Source organism: Triturus cristatus, chromosome 3_1 (assembly GCF_964204655.1).
Source record: "Triturus cristatus chromosome 3_1, aTriCri1.1, whole genome shotgun sequence".
NCBI classification, from domain to species: Eukaryota; Metazoa; Chordata; class Amphibia; order Caudata; family Salamandridae; genus Triturus; species Triturus cristatus.
In genome coordinates, this window is record NC_140583.1 from 802,305,202 (window position 1) to 802,325,110 (window position 19,909).

The following is a 19,909-nucleotide window of genomic DNA, read 5'->3' on the forward strand; positions in this document are numbered from 1 at the left end:
GTTGTGTCCACAATGCTTCATATGTCTTCCTCACTGATTCCCAGCTGTAGGTATGCAGCCTTTATATCAGTAATCATAGATCAGGTATAGAGGCTTGGTACTTTTGGTGGCATTTGTAGACTGTTTCTTAAACCTCTTGTGTCTACTCTGCAGCATTCACTACTAACGAACTGTACAAGGAGAACTGGAGCGCTCAGCTGAAACTACTCCTGGAGTGGGACCAGCTGAGCCTGGCTAGCGAAGAGATCTTCACCAATGACAGAAACTGGGAGGTAAGGAACATAGTTAGTATAAATTGAGAGCTTATGGCGAACCCACCAGAGTGGGGAGATATTTCAAACATCAGAGACAGCACTCACTACTCCTATTGACTAAGGGGTGTGCAAATATTTTCATGAAATACTTGCAATTTTCTCAAACGTGTGCATATTACGCAAAACAGATTTTATCTGTATCTCTAGTAAAAAAAAATCTCAATCGAATACCTCACATATAGAAGTCACGCAAGATACTGGTTGGGAGAGAAAGTATCTTGTTTGTGGCGAAACTGTCTCTAGTGAGACATTTTCTACCCTAACCAGTCTCCCGCAGGAAAAAATCACTCTGAAATTTCATGTTAGGTGAAATGGCAGAACATTCACACATTTAGCCGAAATTCAGGAACCACTTAAAAGTACATCAGTTTATCAGAACTTTCACAAAGGTCTATGAGTGACTATTAGCTGGTCAACGGTTGCATGTTTTCAACAAATTATCACAAGTGCAGTCTCAAATAGCATCTGTTAACATGTAACTAGCAAGAGTTGACCATTAGATACAAGAGCTACAAGACAAAGTCCCCTAAGCCACGCCTTTGAGGTGTCTATCATGTTGGCCTATGGATAGTTCAGACCGAGCAATATTAGTGAATTCATTCACTGCAATAAATCCACTGCTTTGAATTTCAGTCAGGCTTTCTCAGGGTCAGTCCAGCACACCCTTTCTTTTGAAGCGCAGCTCTCTTGTGCCACTAACAAAGCCCTGTGCTTTCTTTCTCCTCAGTCTGTTGACTTGGACGATGCTATGTTCTGGGCCCTAGTGAAGGACCGCCCACAATTCATCCGCCTCTTCATGGAGAATGGATTAAACTTGAAGAAGTTCCTAAGCAATGAAGTGCTGACAGAGCTCTTCTCTGAGAACTTCAGCTCCCTAGCCTATCAAAACCTCAAAAATGCCAAGAATTCCCACAAAGACCCTCTACTTAGGTTCATTTGGAAAACGGTCAGCAGCTTTCAGAAGAACCGAAAGAAGAATCAGGATGGGACAACAGTGCAGATCACTGTAAGTGACCAATGAGACAGCTCACCCTCAGCCGCAGAGCATTATTATGAATTTACTGCATGAATTAGTGACATATTTACTGGGTTAATTCTGGCATGGGGAAGTAGTGTGAAAATGTCTCATAAATACTAAGGGTTTGATTGTGACTTTGGCGGTGCTGCGCCACCTTTGCGCCAGGACAGCACCACCAAAGCCATGCATAGTCTGCACGCCAGATTACAAGTGCAGCTCGTGTCTGGCAGGCTTTTCTTTTGCCGTTGATGAAAACAGGCATCGCAATCGGAACGCAAAAGAAGCTCCTGAACAGCATGAACTGTGAATACCATGCAGTGCTGATACTTGTGGTGCATGCAACCCGGGGTGCGCATGTTGTGCCCCTCTGGATGCATCCTAATGGGGGTGGGGGCCTGTCGGGCCACCTTTGTTTCCACACCGCCAGCGTTTCATGGCAGTGAGCCTGCCATGAAAATTCTGGCGATGGGGAAACTCGAAATAAGCTTGAAGGACCATGGCGGTCCAGCCTTGCATATTGGATGGCATTGTCCGCTGCGCCACACCCAGTCAACAGCGGTTCCCTGCCACAGCCGGCGCAGCAGCCGCGGCCCTTGCAGGTAAGAGCGTGGGGCTGGGTCGGGGGGATTTCGACGGATGTGATGAGGGAAAATTAATTATTTATTTAATTTTCCCTCATCATCGTCCGTCGAACTCTCCCACCGCCCCGTCCCATCACCCCACTGCTCTTACCTGCACTGGCCGGGGCTGCAGCGCAGCAGTGGTTGGTCCCAATGGCTTTCTCAGAATAGGGCAGCCACAGGACCGCCACCGCTGTGCCACCGCGAGTTTCGTGGTCAAAGTCCGAACTCCCAGCATTCTCTTCCCTCTGAATTTCCATGAAAAATAGCGATGTTGATAAAAGGAATTGCACTGTTCTAAATCTTATCCTGTGTATGTGATAGATCCATCTTTGTTCTTCTTGCTGCAAATTAATATTCACTTTAACATGTCTCTAATGTTTTTCCATTTCATGCAGTGATTTGCCATGTTTTTCACCTGTGGTTTTTATTTAGGAAAAAGACAAATCGCCAATCTCCAGGCACCGGATGCATGCCCTGTTTACTTGGGCCGTTCTGCAGAACATGGGAGATTTGTCAAGCGTCATCTGGGAGAAGGTATAAGGTCTTATCCTGCGTAACTCACTGTTCTTACGGATATTAAGGAAACGATGGGTCACATGACAACTTCCAGACACCAGGACAGCAGAAATTATTTGTAGCATAGATTCATGCATGTTTTGGTCTGCTGGGCAGTTTATAACTCCCACTCTGTGTGACCAAGCATTAAGTGCTCCCGTATAGCAGGTTTAGGTTAATATCTGAAGCAATTAAATGCTTCCCTCCCTCTTGGGGGCATATATACAAGCACCTATCGCCACAGGAACTTTGTGACATTTCGGTGGCGATAAGGGCTTCGCCTTATTTAAAAGGCAGCATTAACCCACTTAATGTGGCTTAACACTGCCTTGTAAATAAGGCCCCTTTCACGCTATTCTTAGCATGAAAGGGGTGGGCAGTGGGTGTTGCAGTGGCTGACCCCATCTGCTGCTGCTGGTTCCTTTGACCCGGAGGTCAGGTGTTTGTGTCCCTCCTCCACCTGCAGGCTCCTGTCTGCGCCTCATCCCTGGCAGTCTATTTAGTTTCATTTGTACAACACAATTATAGCCAATGCCAGGAAATGCTTGATGCGCAACGTTATAGCCATCACTTGCTCAGGTCTACAGGAACCACTGTGATCTCACCTCAGCTTCCACTGCTATCTGTGACAAAGATGGCAGCAAAGAAGCAGCGTCAATGAGAGACAGCAGGTGTGGCCTAGTTGAGAAATGTAGTTAATTAGGGCACCACTAACTCCCTTTCGGACTTTCCTTCTAGGTTCTATACTATTGTTTCTATAGTCCTGAAAATCCCCAAAGAGCACTGAGCTGACCATGAAGGACTGCTTGACTATGCAAAGTTACTTTCAAGTTTCTCTAGACAGTATCTCTTTCCTCAGCCCATGAAGGGGCAGCTCCTCCACAAGGGCGAGAAAGCCAAAACATAAAATGGTAATAACCTTTAGTTATTACCATTTTATGTTTGCTTTGTGCATTGTGGGTGGGCGGGCCTGGTCTGCTCTTTGAGCAGGGCAGGGGAGGAGTGGTTTGCCCACTCCTGAGTGCACAAACACTGTTTGGTCATGCGCTCTCTGCCCTTCTCCGTGCAGGCAGCATTGCAGCCTGCATGGGGAACATGCCCACCCTACTTGCCCTTGGGTGGTCGTCGTCCCGACCAATCACAACGCTGCATTGCAATGTTGTGATTGGCTTAGGGGAGGGAGCCTGGCTGCCTGGCTGCCTGCTTCATGTTTCTGTAGGAGGCAGGAGAGCAGGAGCAGAGAAGACTCGGGACCCAGCGGAAAGGTACATTTAATTTTATTTCTTTCATTTTTTTATTTCCCCTCAACACCCCCCGCGAACCCCCTAATGACACCCCTGTGATTCCCACCCCCGGTGACCCATTGTGCCCCCCCACCCACGAGCAATGCTGGCCGCTACTGAGCCCATGTCTGGGACACACCGGGGTGATCAAATGACACTGGTTAGCATGGTCTGTAATAACTAAAATGTTTTGTCTTGGCAGAGTGAAGAAGAATTCAGGAGAACTTAGGACCTGATTTAGAACATGTTACTATCACAATGTAACGGATATCCCGTCTGCCTATTACAAGTGTCATAGAATATAGTGGACTTGTTAAAAGGCGGATGGGATATCCATCACTTTGTGGCGGAGTATGACATCTACCAAATAGTAAATTATGCCCTTTGTCTTTAAGTTTACACCTGCATGCTTGCTGCTTCTTTAAAGCCAGTCATTGGACCTATAAACCATTACAACATTAGCAGATTTGCAGGGATCCCACTCTACCTGAAAAACCATTTCAAGTGCAGCATAGCAAGGCTGCCAGGGACCTCTCAGTGCCAGCTCACCTTCCTGATGACAGTAGAGGAAAAAGACTGTATCTTGGCAAGTGAGGGTAATGCACCAAAACAAGAACTGCCTATTACCAATCCAAGTCCACAATACAAAATCTCTGTCTGCAACCATGGTGTAAGAATGAGGCAAACACCTGCCCCCCCCCCCAACTCACTGTACCAGGTTTTCTTATTAACAGTGCCAAGGGTTCCAAACCAGCACAGAAAGAGGATGGCATCCAAGCCCCAAAGCGGAAGTTGATGACTGATAACCCCCTTTCAGGTTCATCACCAAAAACCTGGAAGTTCTGCACTCTGCCAGGAAAGGAGGCTGTGTTGAACTTTAACCACCTTGAAAGAAGAAGCTCATTAGCTGTGGGAGATGTGTACAAGAAGGGGAAGGTTTTGAGGGGCTGTGCTGGATGAAATGGCTTGCTGCAGCCCAAGGAACTATCTGCATTGCCAGGCCATTGGCTCCAGCTCCCTTGCAAGTCTTGAATCTGTACTCACATAAAGGTACGTTGACCTCTGCTGAGCCCATGGAAAGTGGCTTAATGTGGCCAAAGGTGAGGAAAGTGACCAAGAAGGGCAAACTCCAAGACAAAGCACCTGGTATGTGTTTGCTCTGGAAAGATTTGCAACCGCCTTCACTTTTTCACCCATAAAATGGGGCTGTAATGGCCTCAAGCCGACTAAGATCACAAGCACGTTCAGCAGAAAGAAGATGAGATTGTATCCCGCCAGTCCCTATGGGCCAAATAATGTGCTGGTGCCTTAAACGTGTTGTGCTCTATGTAAACTATTGGGGGTAACTTTACAGAAATACTCACTTCCATTGTTAATTATGCCCCTTACTCCTGCACTATGAATTTTATGTATAGTATTTAATTATTGCTGAGATTTAAATCAACTTTATGTTTAAGTAAAAGCAATAACTGGACAAAGATTTATTAACTGTTATGTGCCCCACTGAGTTCTGAGTTTAAACCTCACAACACCTCCCAGAATAAGTCTTGCACTGCTCAGCTTTGGTACGCTGAGGGCCAAGTGCTAAAGAAATGAACTTGGTGCTGCGTTTTGTATTCAATGGCAAAGTAAACCCCTAGGACACCAGCGATAATATTGTTACAGTCTGAGCCCAGTAATAGTGATTGGCCCATGACTCCTGAAAAGGTTCCTTCAACTCTTTTCATTCTCAGTCTGCTTTGTGCCACAGAGTTTCTGCCCATCCTGGCCTCAAAGACCTTCAACACCATCTCCAGAATAGGTTATCTACCAAGCATCCTGAGAAAGTCATGGCCATCTAGAATGCTTCTATCTACGCCAATACGTTTCCAACGTGAAAGATCCTTTTAATATTGGAGTATTTCTGTCATCAAGGTTGTTTGCAACAATATGATGTCAAAGTCCCTTTCGATGTTGAGGGTATTCCCCTTACATCAAGGACTTCTTTAAAGGGTGAGGACCAATGCACTTAGTCCATCACAGTGTTCTGGGACTTTCTCAAGTTGAAGGGCCACACAGAAAATCTGGATGCCTATGAGGAACCTTTGTGAGTTATCATAAGCAACACCATTAGGACTCATGTCGGAGCACTGACTCCTTTGCTGCTCCTTTGCTTGAACTCATAAATCAAAGTCTTTTTAAGTAGTATCATAATTTTTATAAAAGTGATGCACTAATCATCAATTGACTGATGGAGCCACTGATGCATTGCAGTCACTTAGGTCACGATTACGTCTTCGGCAGTGTGAGAGCGGGACTGCCATGCTGCCACCCCGCTCCCACACTGCCAAACCTGTGTGCGCACCGCTGGCCAGATTACAACTTTTACAGTCACTGACAGGAGGTTCTTCGGCCGGCCCATGGCATTGCCTATGACATTGGCTGCGTGATAGGAACATCAAAGGCAGTACCTGCATGGCATGGACTGGTCCAGTCCATGCCATTCAGGTACTGGGGGGCATGCATGCAGGGGGACACAACATGTGCTTCACCTGCATGCACCCCATGGCCCTGAAGCAACAGGGCGGCCCTGTAGGGCTCCCTTTGTTTTCTCTCCACCACGGTTTTCATGGAGTAGGAGCCGCCATGAAAACCATGGCTGAAAGGAAACTCGTAATATGCTTGGCGAAACTGCGGCGGTCCTGTCAAGCATATTGCGGCCTCAAGACCACCGCCAAGGATCTCTGGTGGTGCAATGGCTGTTCGACTGCCCAAGTTGTGATAGGGCGATCAGACCACCGGTGCGGAGGTGCCTGCACTGCCACTGCAGCTACAGCAGTCCATAGGACTGCAGTAGTCGTAAGCGGCCCTAATTAATGCAGAGGATTGTAATATTGATTTCCACACTGCTGTCACTGCAGAGAAGCCATTTGCTGATACTCAAGAGCGGAAAAAGTCACTTTCTGATTACTGCTAGCTTCCTCTCACTAAAAAGCAATGATTCCAAGCAAGTTTTTCTGGCTAGGGGAACGAAAACTGCTTCACAGTTTCATCTGTAAATTGAAATTGGCTATCCCACTATAGAAGAATTCATTATTTGTGATTTGTCAAGTCATTCTGATGAAGACACAATTTTGTCTATCTCAACACCTCAATGTGGTCAGAGGCTGACTGAATTATGATCATGCTACTGACAATCCAAACAGCTGGGACTAAGGCCGTAGTGGAAGAATGGGCAGGAAGGGGGCAAGGGCTGTCCCCACACGTCAAAGGAAAAGAGCGCAGTGGTACATTTAAAAGGATTTTAGGAATGCTTTAAAAATTTGCTGAAAGTCATATTGCTGTCTGGCAGGTGACAATCTTGCTCCAACATCCATTGTATGTACCACTCACAAAAAGGATATCCTAAATGGATTTCTGGGCTGCGACAGCCAACCAAAGCATATACATTTGACATTCATGTTACTACACACTTACATTGTAAACATAAATGTAGCATCCATATTCCATATGGATGGGCATTCCTCAAAGATGAGCCCCTCAAAATTGCACAGAACAGGGTTCTTACTACTTCAGTTTTTGTGGCTTAGGAAAGCAAAAAGAAGTTCTTAACAATTTTTAAAACCAGCAGCGAAGTGGCACATTGGCTACTGGTAGGGTTCCAAACTCAGATGGGCTCATAGTTCAAACAGCAGCTGCCTTGTGACTAGTAATACATGAATGATATAAGGGGCTGGATTTTGTGGCATTGATTTCTTAGTGCAATGTTAAAACTTCTTCCATCAATCAACTTCAATGTGTAAAAGTCATGGAAGAGTCACAGAGGTACACCATTTTATGCATCTGTAATTCATCTTGTGTTGCAAAGTGAAATACCATGTGAGGATCGCAGTATTACAATGTAAGAGCTTGTAGTGAAATGTCTAGACTTGAGAAGCCAAATAAGAGGCTGAGTAATGTGACAGTGTTGTTTGTGCAGAATTTTGCTACAAACATGTCAGTTTTTCACCCTGTGCTATAATATTATTATACTTAAAGGTATTATAATGTAAATTAGTTTTGAATATTTACTTTACCGGGTAGTTATAGTTAGGTCAGCTGTTCCATAGGAAAAGCGTTTTTTGTGATGCTAATAACTTTGCCACCGTTTGACATGATTGAAGTTTGTGTATGGAAACATTTGGGGTGAAACATCAGTCATGGCCGAGAAGAAAAGGGGTCGCAAAACACAAAATCCCCATACATTTTCCATTGACTTCTTTAAGAATGGCTACAGCAAACATAGTTTAATATAATTACATAACATTTGCCAGAAAGCTAGATCTTGGTCCGCAGATTGAGCTTTGTGTGATTTGGTGGAAATTTGTTCAGAATTTTTGAGAAGTTTAGGTTTAAAAATAATTGGGAATCTGGATGGTTGGGTCTGCGAGATGTTTGATAGAGTTTTGCTGGAGCACGAGTTTAAAATTAGAGCACTCTGATTGACCCAGAGAGCTTTTTTTCCTTTGGCAATCTCTCTCCCGTGGGAGTCAGACTCTCGCAGGAAAGAGCGGTCTGATAGGCTGCCAGCAATATTACAAAAATGTTGCTGGCAGCCATTGCAGAACCTGGGGGACCTAGTTCCAGTTCTAGATTACCAAATAGACAAAGTAGGCACCAACCTATAGGCCCTACTCCTTTTGGGGGCCCCACAACAACAGATAAAAATACAACTTAAAGTACATAAACCAGAGACATCAAATTCATGTAACAGTTTGTCTTTTAAGAGCTTATCTTCTGGCATCTGTCAGTTTGTATAAAAAATCTGGTACATTGGGTATTAGGAGATAACTTGTGAGGGGAGCCCCAAAATTTCAACTGCCTAGGGTCCGCCACAGGGTTTATTCCGGCAATGCTTAGTCCCCTGTCCTGAACATGTTAAAAAATATATATAAGAGGGTAGGGAGACCCTGACACCATAGTCCCCAAAATTGTTGCGATCCCAGCAGAAACAAATGGCAGCCAGACAGCATTGTTCAATAGAGGCCCGATGAGCATGATTGTGAGGTTTAATACAGTATATTCCTGTACTGGATTGTGGGCATGTTATGACATTAGTGAGAGGCCCATATTAATATGTTAGTATCACAAGGCTCTCCATTGATTGGTTTAACAAGATGTGCCTTCAATATTTTGAATTTGCATTTTGTTCCAATGTTAATACATGGTACACACTGTGGTACAAGTCATCTTGACTGGAATAATACCATTGACTATATGTGCTATGTTTGAACAAATTTGTTATGATTATTATATTTTTTGAGTTTTTTGCTATGTTTTCATGTGCTTTGGTTCCAACTTTTCAATATGGTGCTCAATTTGTACAGGCTTATCAGTCCTCTTTCTATTAGTACTATGCACATTTATGGAGGCTGTTTTCACTGAAAGCAGCACACATGAGCAAGGCCAGAGGGTGAAACGCGTTGTTGAGATGTCTTGTTTTATTTCAATAAATGAAAGATTTTTTTTCAGTCCTGAGTACGCGTTCATTAACTTTGACAAGATTGTAATGCTGAAACGCGTAAGGATAAGGGGTATCCTTTGCGCTGCTGTGCCCGTGGAAATAAAGCCTGCATCTCCGCTATTGGGCCTCTGTGTGATGTGTAATGGAAGTCAAATTGATGGGCTGCTCCGTGCCCGTTGTTAGAGGCCGCCCTGTAGGGTTGGAGGCTCCTTGCTCGGTGGCATGTTGTTGGATATATATATATCGTCACTGAAAAAACCATAGGTTTCACACACGTTATAGTTAGGAATTAGCATTTAAAAAACCTTGCAAATTCACTAAAAAAAACATAGGTTTCACACATGTTATAGTTAGCTGGACATAACACTCGTACAAAACCATTGAAATTCCCCCGTTATAGTTAGTTCAGCTAACTATAACTCGCGCGACCGCAATCCACTGCTGATGACGTCACATATTACATCACTCATGACATGGTCAGTGACATCACTCATGACATCACTGATGACATCTCAAATGACATCACTGATGACATCACTGATGACATCATCCAGTGAATAAGTACGCTCGTGGACTTTTGGTGCGTGCCCCGTGCACGCACGGTGCGCGCACGGTGCGCGCATATAGATATTTATGTATTTTTAACTGCACTTTTCTCAGGAACTACTGAACAGATTGACACCATATATGCAAAAGGCACATGCCTGACCTGAGGGCTACCTCTTTGCCAAATTTCAAGTAATTCTGTTCAGCCGTTCGGGCTGTACCTTCGACTAAAGGTCCTATGGGAAAATGCATGGGGAAAACGCGTTTTGGGACCCCCCTTTTTTCTCAGCCCCCGCTTGACGAATCACCCCAAGACTTTCAGGGTAGGAGCTGAGTGGAGCGCCCCATTAGTTTTGGAAATTTCATGAAGATAAGTCAACCGGCGCCAAAGTTATTCAAAATAGAATTTTCAGATTTCCTATGGGAACTCGTTCCTAACTATAACTATCTACTGGCGACCGCCAGTAGATAATATATGTACATATATATATATATATATATATATATATTCATATATATATGTGTGTGTGTGTATATATATATATATTCACTGAAAAAACCATAGGTTTCAGGGGCGTTATAGTTAGCTGGACTTTTCACTCGTACAAAACCATTGAAATTCCCCCGTTATAGTTAGTTCAGCTAACTATACCTCGCGCGCCCACAATGCACTGCTGATGACATCACACATTACATCACTCATGACATGGTCAGTGACATCACTCATGACATCACTGATGACATCTCAAATGACATCACTGATGAAATCCCTGATGACATCATCCAGTGAATGTGTGTTTTTCTGAAAATTACATATGTTTTATATATGTATATCTCAAGGTCGATGGAAGAATAAATGGGTATATAAATGTCTACATGGATGATTTATTTTTGAAAAATTGATTGTATAACTGATTGATTAAGTGTATCTTAGTGAATACATGGCTTAGTGAGTAATGTTTAAATATGTAAATATCTGTATCAGTCTCTCACTTTGTTTATAAGTGGCTGCATGGGTTGGTGAGTAGCTACATGAGTGTCTATATAGGTTATTAGTTGTTTTTTGAGTATCAGTACAAGTGTCTGAGTGTCTGTATGGTTCGGTGGGGGGTATTACGTAGTGCATAGGTGCATGAATGAGTGACTCACTGTTTGTATGTGTTGAAGACAGCATGTGTGCAGGACTGTATGGGTGGATGAGTGTGTGCATGGGTGTGTTAGTGAGTGAATGACTGTCTCAATAGTGTCTTTATGAGTAACTACATATGTTTTAAACTAGTATATGTGACTATTGGTGTATATAAGGGGGTATCTGGCACATGCATCAACAATGCCATTTGCGATTCCTTATTAGCGAAAAATAAGGATTCGCTAATAAGGAATAGCAAAAGGCTATGCATGAAGAAATCGCTTACAAAATAGCGATTTCTAAACATTCCTTAATTGCAACTCGCAAATTGCGAGTCGCAATGAAGGAATACCTCCCCATTCATTCCTATGGACCTAGAGGCCCATAGGAATGAATGGGAAGACATTCTCAATTTGCGATTCTCAATTAGAGAATCGCAAATTGCTCATGCAATTTCAAGGGTGCCAGGGTGTCAAAAGGACACCCTGTTGCACCCCTGAAATCTGCATATGAGTACATCTTGCACACACACATGCCCCAAGGGCATGTGTGTGTGTAAAATGGAACTTTGAAAAATTCACTTTAGTGCATTTTTCAAAGTTTTTGCTATTTTTGTTATTTTTACTTTCATGCATTGCATTTAAGGAATTTCAATTTGAGTTTCCTTAAATGCAATCGCAATTTAAGTAATCGCAATTTAGAGATTACTTACATTGCAATTTTTGCATATGGGATGATACATCCCAAATGCAAAAATACCGGTCGCAAAGGGGCAGATTCTGAGAATCTGCCCGTTTGCGACCGTTTTTTGCTTTGATGCATGTGGGCCTATATGTGAGAGTGAGAGATTGAAAGAGTTCCTGTCTGAATGAGTATGTGTTTCTATAAGTGATTGTTTAAAAGACTAAGTATGTGTAAGTTTCTGTAGAAGTAAGTGTGGTGGTGTGTGTATAACTGTATATGCAAGTAAATGGATGTTTGATTCTTTATTAGCATGAGTGACTATGTGTGTGAGTAACTCTATGGATGAGTGGCGTTGTGTAACAGGATGTATAGGTGTATGAGTACATATGATGAGTGAGTACATGTATGAGTGACTGTATAGGACTGTTGGTGAATGAGCGGATGTGTATGTGGATTTTAGAATTACTGAATATGTTGTTGTAACTGGTATTGGTATGTCCATTGTTTTGAAAATTTTAGTTTCTATTTTTGAATGTGTGTATCAAAGGTTATATTAGGAGGAGAGGAGGTCTGCCACTCTATCACAAGGATGATGTCATCAGTGATGTCATCAGTGATGTCATTTGAGATGTCATCAGTGATGTCATGAGTGATGTCACTGACCATGTCATGAGTGATGTAATATGTGACGTCATCAGCAGTGCATTGCGGGCGCGCGAGTTATAGTTAGCTGAACTAACTATAACGGGGGAATTTCAATGGTTTTGTACAAGTGAAAAGTCCAGCTAACCATAACGCCCCTGAAACCTATGGTTTTTTCAGTGAATTTCTAAGGTTTTTTAAATGCTAATTCCTAACTATAACTTGCCTGAAACCTCTGTTTTTTTCAGTGAATTTCAAAGGTGTTTTAAATGCTAATTTCTAACTATGCCTACAGAGATAGGACATGTGAAGAAAGAAGAAAAAACGCACAGAAAGAAGAAAAAGAAATGCAGAAAGAAGCAACAGAAGTCCTCAAAGACGAAGAAAAGTGCAGGAAGAAGGATAACGTGCAGAATGAACAAACAGAAGAGCAGAAAGAAGCCTTGTTACAAAATCATCCTGTACCCTCAACTTTTTCAGACGGATACTGCTGGTAACTGAGTCTGACTAGCCAGTCTTAGAGCCAGTGCTATGTTAAAACACACTCAGAATACAGTGAAAACACCTACATACACTAGGGAACACTATGCGTTGGTGTCCCCCTGTGATTAGCATGACCTCCTCTGTAAGCCCCTAATATATAATAGGGCAGGGGATTAAAACTACCTCTTAAAACGCGCCACAGGGCATGTTTGCACACATCACCTCAGGCCCCGTCCCTTCACTTCCCCACTGTGTAAACACGCCCTGTGGCCATTTTAAGTTGGGAGATTAAGTCCTCTTGAATCCTGAGGGTCCCTAGGGTCCAACTAGACCACTAGGTACCTCCAGTAAGCGCCACAGAGCTGCGTTGCAGAGAGATGTAAAAAGGATCACGGCCTAGACCACCTCTCTACAACGCAGCGCAGTGGCGCTTACTGGAAGCACCTGGTGGGCTAGTTGGCCCCCAGGGTCCCTCAGGATTGAAGGGGAATTATTTCCCCAACTTAAAACGCTCCACAGGGCTTGTTTGCACACGTTAACTCAGGCCCGGTCCCCTCCCTTCACCACTGTGTAAACACGCCCTGTGGCCGTTTTTAGTTGGGAGATTAAGTTCATTTGAATCCTGAGGGTCCCTAGGGTCCAACTAGCCCACTAGGTACCTCCAGTAAGCGCCACAGAGCTGCGTTGCAGAGAGGTGTAAAAAGTGGCACGACCTGGACCACCTCTCTGCAACGCAGCTCAGTGGCGCTTACTGGAAGCACCTGGTGGGCTAGTTAGCCCCCAGGGGCCCGCAGGATTGAAGGGGAATTATTTCCCCAACTTAAAACGCTCCACAGGGCTTGTTTGCACACGTTAACTCAGGCCCGGTCCCCTCCCTTCACCACTGTGTAAACACGCCCTGTGGCCGTTTTTAGTTGGGAGATTAAGTTCATTTGAATCCTGAGGGTCCCTAGGGTCCAACTAGCCCACTAGGTACCTCCAGTAAGCGCCACAGAGCTGCGTTGCAGAGAGGTGTAAAAAGTGGCACGACCTGGACCACCTCTCTGCAACGCAGCTCAGTGGCGCTTACTGGAAGCACCTGGTGGGCTAGTTAGCCCCCAGGGGCCCTCAGGATTGAAGGGGAATTATTTCCCCAACTTAAAACGCGCCATAGGGTGTGTTTGCACACGTCACCTCAGGGCCCATCCCCTCCCTTCCCCACTGTGTAAACACGCCCTGTGGCCGTTTTTTAAGTTGGGAGATTAAGTCCCCTTGAATCCTGAGGGTCCCTAGGGGCAAAATAGCCCACTAGGTACGTCCAGTAAGCGCCATTGCAGAGAGGTGTAAAAAGGGGCACGGCCTGAACCACCTCTCTGCAACGCAGAGCAGTGACGCTTACTGGAAGCACCTGGTGGGCTAGTTGGCCCCCAGGGTCCCTCAGGATTGAAAGGGAATTATTTCCCCAACTTAAAACGCGCCACAGGACGTGTTTGCACACGTCACCTCAGGCCCCGTCCCCTCCCTTCACCACTGTGTAAACGCACCCTGTGGCCGTTCTAAGTTGAGAGATTAAGTCCCCTTGAATCCTAAGGGTCTCTAGGGTCAAACTAGCCCACTAGGTACCTCCAGTAAGCGCCACAGAGCTGCGTTGCATAGAGGTGTAAAAAGGGGCGTGCCCTCAGAACACCTGTGTGCAACGCAGCTCCCTGGCGCATACTGGAGATACCTGTCGGGCTAGTTGGCCCTCAGGGACCCTCAGTATTAAAGGGGAATTAATTCCCCAACTTACAACTGGCCAGGGGGCGCGTTTGCAGAGTGCTGCAAGGAGGGGGCATGGCCTCCGGCACGATGCCGGTCTTTTATTTATTTTATTTTTTTAAGAAGGAGGGCTGTGTGGCCCCCCTTCTTTTTCTAATTTATTGGCCCTGGGGACCCCAACCCCAAGGGCCTGCACCCTAATTTTTTTTGTTGAAAAAAATAAATTTGGCCTTCCCAAGGCCTTAATCGGCCCCGGGGACCCCAACCCCCGGGTCATGGCCTTTTTTTTTTATTATTCTTTAGGAGGGGGGCTGCATTGCCCCTCCTCAGGCCACTTATGGCCCCGGGGACCCCATCCCCCGGGGCCGGCCTTTGTTTTTTATTATTTAAAAAAAATATATATTTATAGAAACACCTAGGACATGCTGGACAAACCGTATGTACCTATCACTATGACGATTTGCGTGATATTCATTTAAAGGCGACTATGCATACAATGAATCCACGTGGAATGTATTTACACCGCTAGTGAAGCTCTGACGTGTCTGACGCCCTACTGTGCCTAATCCCGGCGCCCCGCCGGTGGGTACTCTCCAAGTAGACACCCTTGTCGTTTATTTATACAAACATGGGTAGCTATTGGCGGGCACATTTAATACACACGCACACCAAGCCATTCAAAGGGGATTCAACAAAAATTCGACCAAACTATGCAAGAAACCCCCCTCACGGTTAATAAAACACACATCCACCGCCGGATGTGTAAAACTTTTTATTTTACTCTCTGGAAAGGAGACACACCTCACTTGAGAGTCACAGCGTGCTCCTGGATGAGCCCAATGCTGTGTTACACCCACCAGTGCCCGCCGAGTGCCACACACCTCTGTGTTGTATTCCACCAGCTAGAGCGTATGCTATGACACTCTCTTGCCGATGTGCACTGTAACACCACCCCGTGAATATGTCATGCCACACTTGCCTTCGCACGGGTTATATTGCCCCATCTAACGTGCCTTCCTCGATGCCTATGTTATAACGCACAGCGCTATGCCATACATATTACAATCTGGGATCCATATCTTTGCCACAGTGCATATGCAACGTTACACTCCCCAGCACATATTTTATATTACAACTTTAGAGACTAGTTAGGTTACACAACACTGCCCTGTTCATATTACACTCCAAGGCGCATATCACATAGCACGCGCTAGTGCCTGTGCTATCTTGCGCTCTCCAATTAATCTGTCATTGCGCACAATGTGTTACATATTATATTTGACGCCCGGTTCATCTTATATCACACTTTTTGGTGCATAGTTTATACCATATACTATATCTAGTTTTCATTTTCAATCGTGCTCTCAGGACTATGTTCTATATAACACTGCGTCCACCTACCCTTTCCACGGGCATTACATTTTGCGATGGGGGGTGGAGGGTCAGGGGGTGTTTCTGCCAAGTGAGCCCAGAGTCACAGTCACAAACGTCCTCTTCTTCCTGAATAAAAGTGATATTATGCTGCATACTTGTTCATATTTTGAGTAGTTCGCACAGACACACATTTTAAAAACAATAAAGTTCCTAATACCCACCTTCTCTGAACAGTTAGCTTGCTGCCCCATCCACCTCCTCCCTATCCTCTGTTGTCTGAATCCATGGACTAGCCTCCTCCCTCCTGCCATGCATGGTCTGATGTGCTGCCACTGCCCTCCATTTAGCATGATGTACCAGTCCACTCCTCCAGCCCTCCATTGCCCAATTCTATGGCCCATCATTGACCTCCTGCTTAGCCTCTGTGCTTAGCTTGCTGCCCCTATTCTCCTTCCCCCTGCCCTCCGATGTCTTTGTGCATGCCCCTGCTCCATCCTTTTTGCCCACCATGTTACATGGAGCTGTCACTCCTATCTACCTTGAGTGTTCTGTAAGGGGCCACTCCCCTCCCACCTGCCTAGCATTGTCAGATGACTGTAACCTGTCCCTGCCACCTCCACCCTGCCTGTCCACATGCCATGCCCCTATCCCCTTCCTCCTGTCCTCCATGGTCCATTTTACTGCCACACCCTTCTGCCCTCCCTGGTCTGTTGTGCTGCAACTGCTCCTCCTGCCTGCCCCGCGCGGTCTGTTGTGAGGCCCCTTCCCCTGAACTCTCTTGTCTGTGCCCAGGTCCTGACCCTCCCTTCTATCCTCAATGGTCCTTTGTGCATGCCCCTGCACCCTCCTTCTTGCCCATCATAGCCATTGTGCTGCCACTAACCCTCCCGCTTGCCATGCATGGTCTTCTGTGCTGCCATGGCCCCTCCCACCTTCCCTGTGTGGTCAGCTAACTGCCCCTGACCCCCTCCCACCTTCCCTCCATGTTCTGTGTGTATGCCATCATTGTCTCATTGTTGCTCTCCATGGTGTGTCTTGTTTCTAGTGCCCATCCTGCCTGACCTCCATGGTCATCTTGCTGCTCCTGCCCTGCCCCCTTGCCCCCAGCCCTCTGTTTCCATATGCAGACCCCTATTCCCTCCCTCTTGGCTTGTCTGTTCCATTGTAATGTCCCTGATCTGTCCCACCTGCCCTTTATGGTCTGTTATGCTGCAGCTTTCTCTCCTGTCTGTCCATTATGGTCAGTTGGCTACCATTGCCTCTTTCCCCTCTGTTCTCTGCTGTCCATGTGCATGGTCCTGTCCCCTCCCTATTGCTTTCTATGGATTGTTGTGCTGCACTCCAGTCAGGCATGCCCTGTGTGGTGTATTGTGCTGCTGCAAACCCTGATGCCTGCCCTGTAGGGTCAGTTTGGTGCACCTCTCCATGTCCCTCCTGTCCTCTATTATCCAAGTCCATGTCCCTACCCCAATTCCTCCTGCCTACCATGATCCAATGTACCATACTTGCGAACATTTTGAACTTGGTAAGAGGGAGATTTTGAAAAACAAATGGAGTATTGATTTTCCCCTTTGAGTTACATTGAAAAAGAGGAGATTGTAGACAGGAGACAGATCAAATAAAGCCCATTTGAGCTTAAAAACATTGGACATTTCCTGGCTGAAACTGGTCTTTTGGCATGTATGGTTTTACTACCACTGCCTCTTCCTTCTGCCCACAATGGTCTATTATATTGCCATAGTCCTGTATTGTTGGTTTGTTGCCCCTGCCCCCCTTTCCACTGCCCACCATAATCTGTTGTGCTGCCACTGCCCTTCCTGCCTGCCCAGTTTGGTCAAATTGTTGCCTCTGCACTCTTACCTGCCTTCAATTTTCAGAGTCCGTGCCCCTGGCTTCTGCCTCTCAACAGTATCCCAATGAACAACTAGATTGCTAACATTCTATATTTATTAAAAAAGTGTGGAATGCCTGACAAAATCTTTATGTAATCAAAACTGTAATACCTAGAGCATTTCCTTTAGAAATTGCATATATGAGAGGGTCTTATTTGGATCAAAATTATGGTTAGTGCTCTAAAAAACTAAAATGAGGACATATTTTCTGAGTTTTCAAATAGCGACAAAGAACTTTTAAATTATTTGTAATCTTTATGTTTTTTATCCACTTGACCACTTGATTAAATGTTGCACCTAGGGGAGAGGATGTGGTGTTACTTCCAGAGCTGCAGACTGTGCAACTGGGGAGCCATGTTGGAATTTCTGCTTAAGCTCAACATTCTGTGATTCTGGTCAAATCACTTAATCTCCCCATGTCTACAACCAAAATGAATTTGATCTTGTGTGATGTAACCAATGCTCATGTAAAGCACTCCAATACCTGACAAGTCTGCACTATATAAAACTGCAAATACACAAAAGTGTTTTGCACACTTCTGTCATTGGGCTACATGTGGGCTACATCTGGGTGATATTTGTGCTGCATTTGGGCTCTTTTGTCTCTGATGGCAGTTTGGGAGACTTATTTGCTATGAAGTTTCCTAATTTCCTCATTTACTACAGTCTCCTCAGTAGGAAATACTTTCAGCTTTTTATTTTGATTCCATCTAGAAGGCATTCAGATGTGTCACACATTTGCCATAAATTCAGAATGTTAGCACTCTAGTTGCTTATTAGATCACTGTAGTAAAGCTACTGCTCACCAGGGAAGTCTGCTGCTGGTATTGAAAGTGCATGTTTCAGTCTGCATGTCAGGAAATAGAAGAGGATTTGAGAAGTCACTCAAAAAGGCGCCTCATTTTTCTTTCTGCAATACTAATCATACTTTTTATGGCAAAATGAACCCCCTCATTTTGTTCGTTTTTAAATTAAATGTTTTGAGAGTTACCACTTTATTCCAATCAAGATGGCTTCAGGTGTGCAATACGTTTGTCATAAGTAGGACTGTTGTAGCTCTAGTTGTTCTTTAGAACACTCTGGGAAGCTGCAGTAGAACACAAAGGAATCAACTGACAGTCTCTGCCCTTGTTGAATGTACATGTTTTACTGAGAATGTCAGACTTCATTCTCACACGACTGAGAAAGATAATGTGAATTTACAGACAATATGCTATCAGTTTAGCTTATAGATCACCTTCCAAACCTCTGTGGAAAAAGCATGAGAAAATATTTTTCTCTCAAACATGATTCATGATATCACAGCAGAAGGCTTTATCACATGGTAAAATTACCTTAGAACACACCACAATTCCTAAAATGAGTATGGTACCATCAGCAAATAATTTATAATGTAACTAAAGTCTTAAAACCTTCTATTAACTGCAATACTTGAGGTGCTATCATGTATATTGGTCCCAAGATGGCTGCCAACACTTCTTGGATGAAATACTGACAGCCAATCAGATCTCACGATGAGATGTGTGGTTAGGCTCCGCCCAGATATATCTATCTTTTTAACTCTATATTTCTCAGGAACTACTGAACAGATTTACACCATTTAAGTAAAAGGCACGAGTCTGAACTGAGGACTACGTCTTTGCCAAATTTGGTGTAATTCCGTTCAGCAGTTCGGGCTGTAGCTGCGTCAACAGGTCCTATGGGAAAATGCATGGGGAAAACGCATTTTAGGACCCCCCTTTTTTCTCGACCCACGCCTGACGAATCACCGTGAAAGTTTCAGGATAGGAGCGGACTGGAGCTGGCCAAATGTTTGGAAAATTTCGTGAAGATTCGTCAATCGGCGCCAACGTTATTCCAAATAGAATGTTGCGGATTTCCTATGGAAAATAGGTCCTAACTATAACTACCTACTGGCGACTGCCAGAAGGTAATATATATATATGTGTATATATATAAATATATATAAACCATTACCATTTTTTTTTTATTCAAACAATATTATCAAACAGATGTTAAAAAATACTCAAAAACAGAATAACTAATTAAACAAGTACAATCATTATAAAGAGATTAAATTTTAAGGAAATAAAATCCTCCAAAAAATAAAAAATGTAACAAAATATAAATAATACAAAAATTAAAAC

At 44.4% G+C, this 19,909-nt stretch overlaps 1 protein-coding gene across 2 annotated transcripts in view; it reads left to right on the plus strand.

Moving 5' to 3' along the window:
• The window catches only part of LOC146861069 (transient receptor potential cation channel subfamily M member 8-like), a 187,630-nt gene that overhangs the window by 42,232 nt on the left and 125,489 nt on the right, over positions 1-19,909 (plus strand). For both annotated transcript variants that reach the window (XM_085645108.1, XM_085645107.1), the window contains exons 3-5: positions 154-272; positions 1,042-1,320; positions 2,388-2,489. In XM_085645108.1, the coding sequence (XP_085501234.1) occupies positions 154-272; positions 1,042-1,320; positions 2,388-2,489 (500 nt within the window). The remainder of the gene's footprint in view (positions 1-153; positions 273-1,041; positions 1,321-2,387; positions 2,490-19,909) is intronic.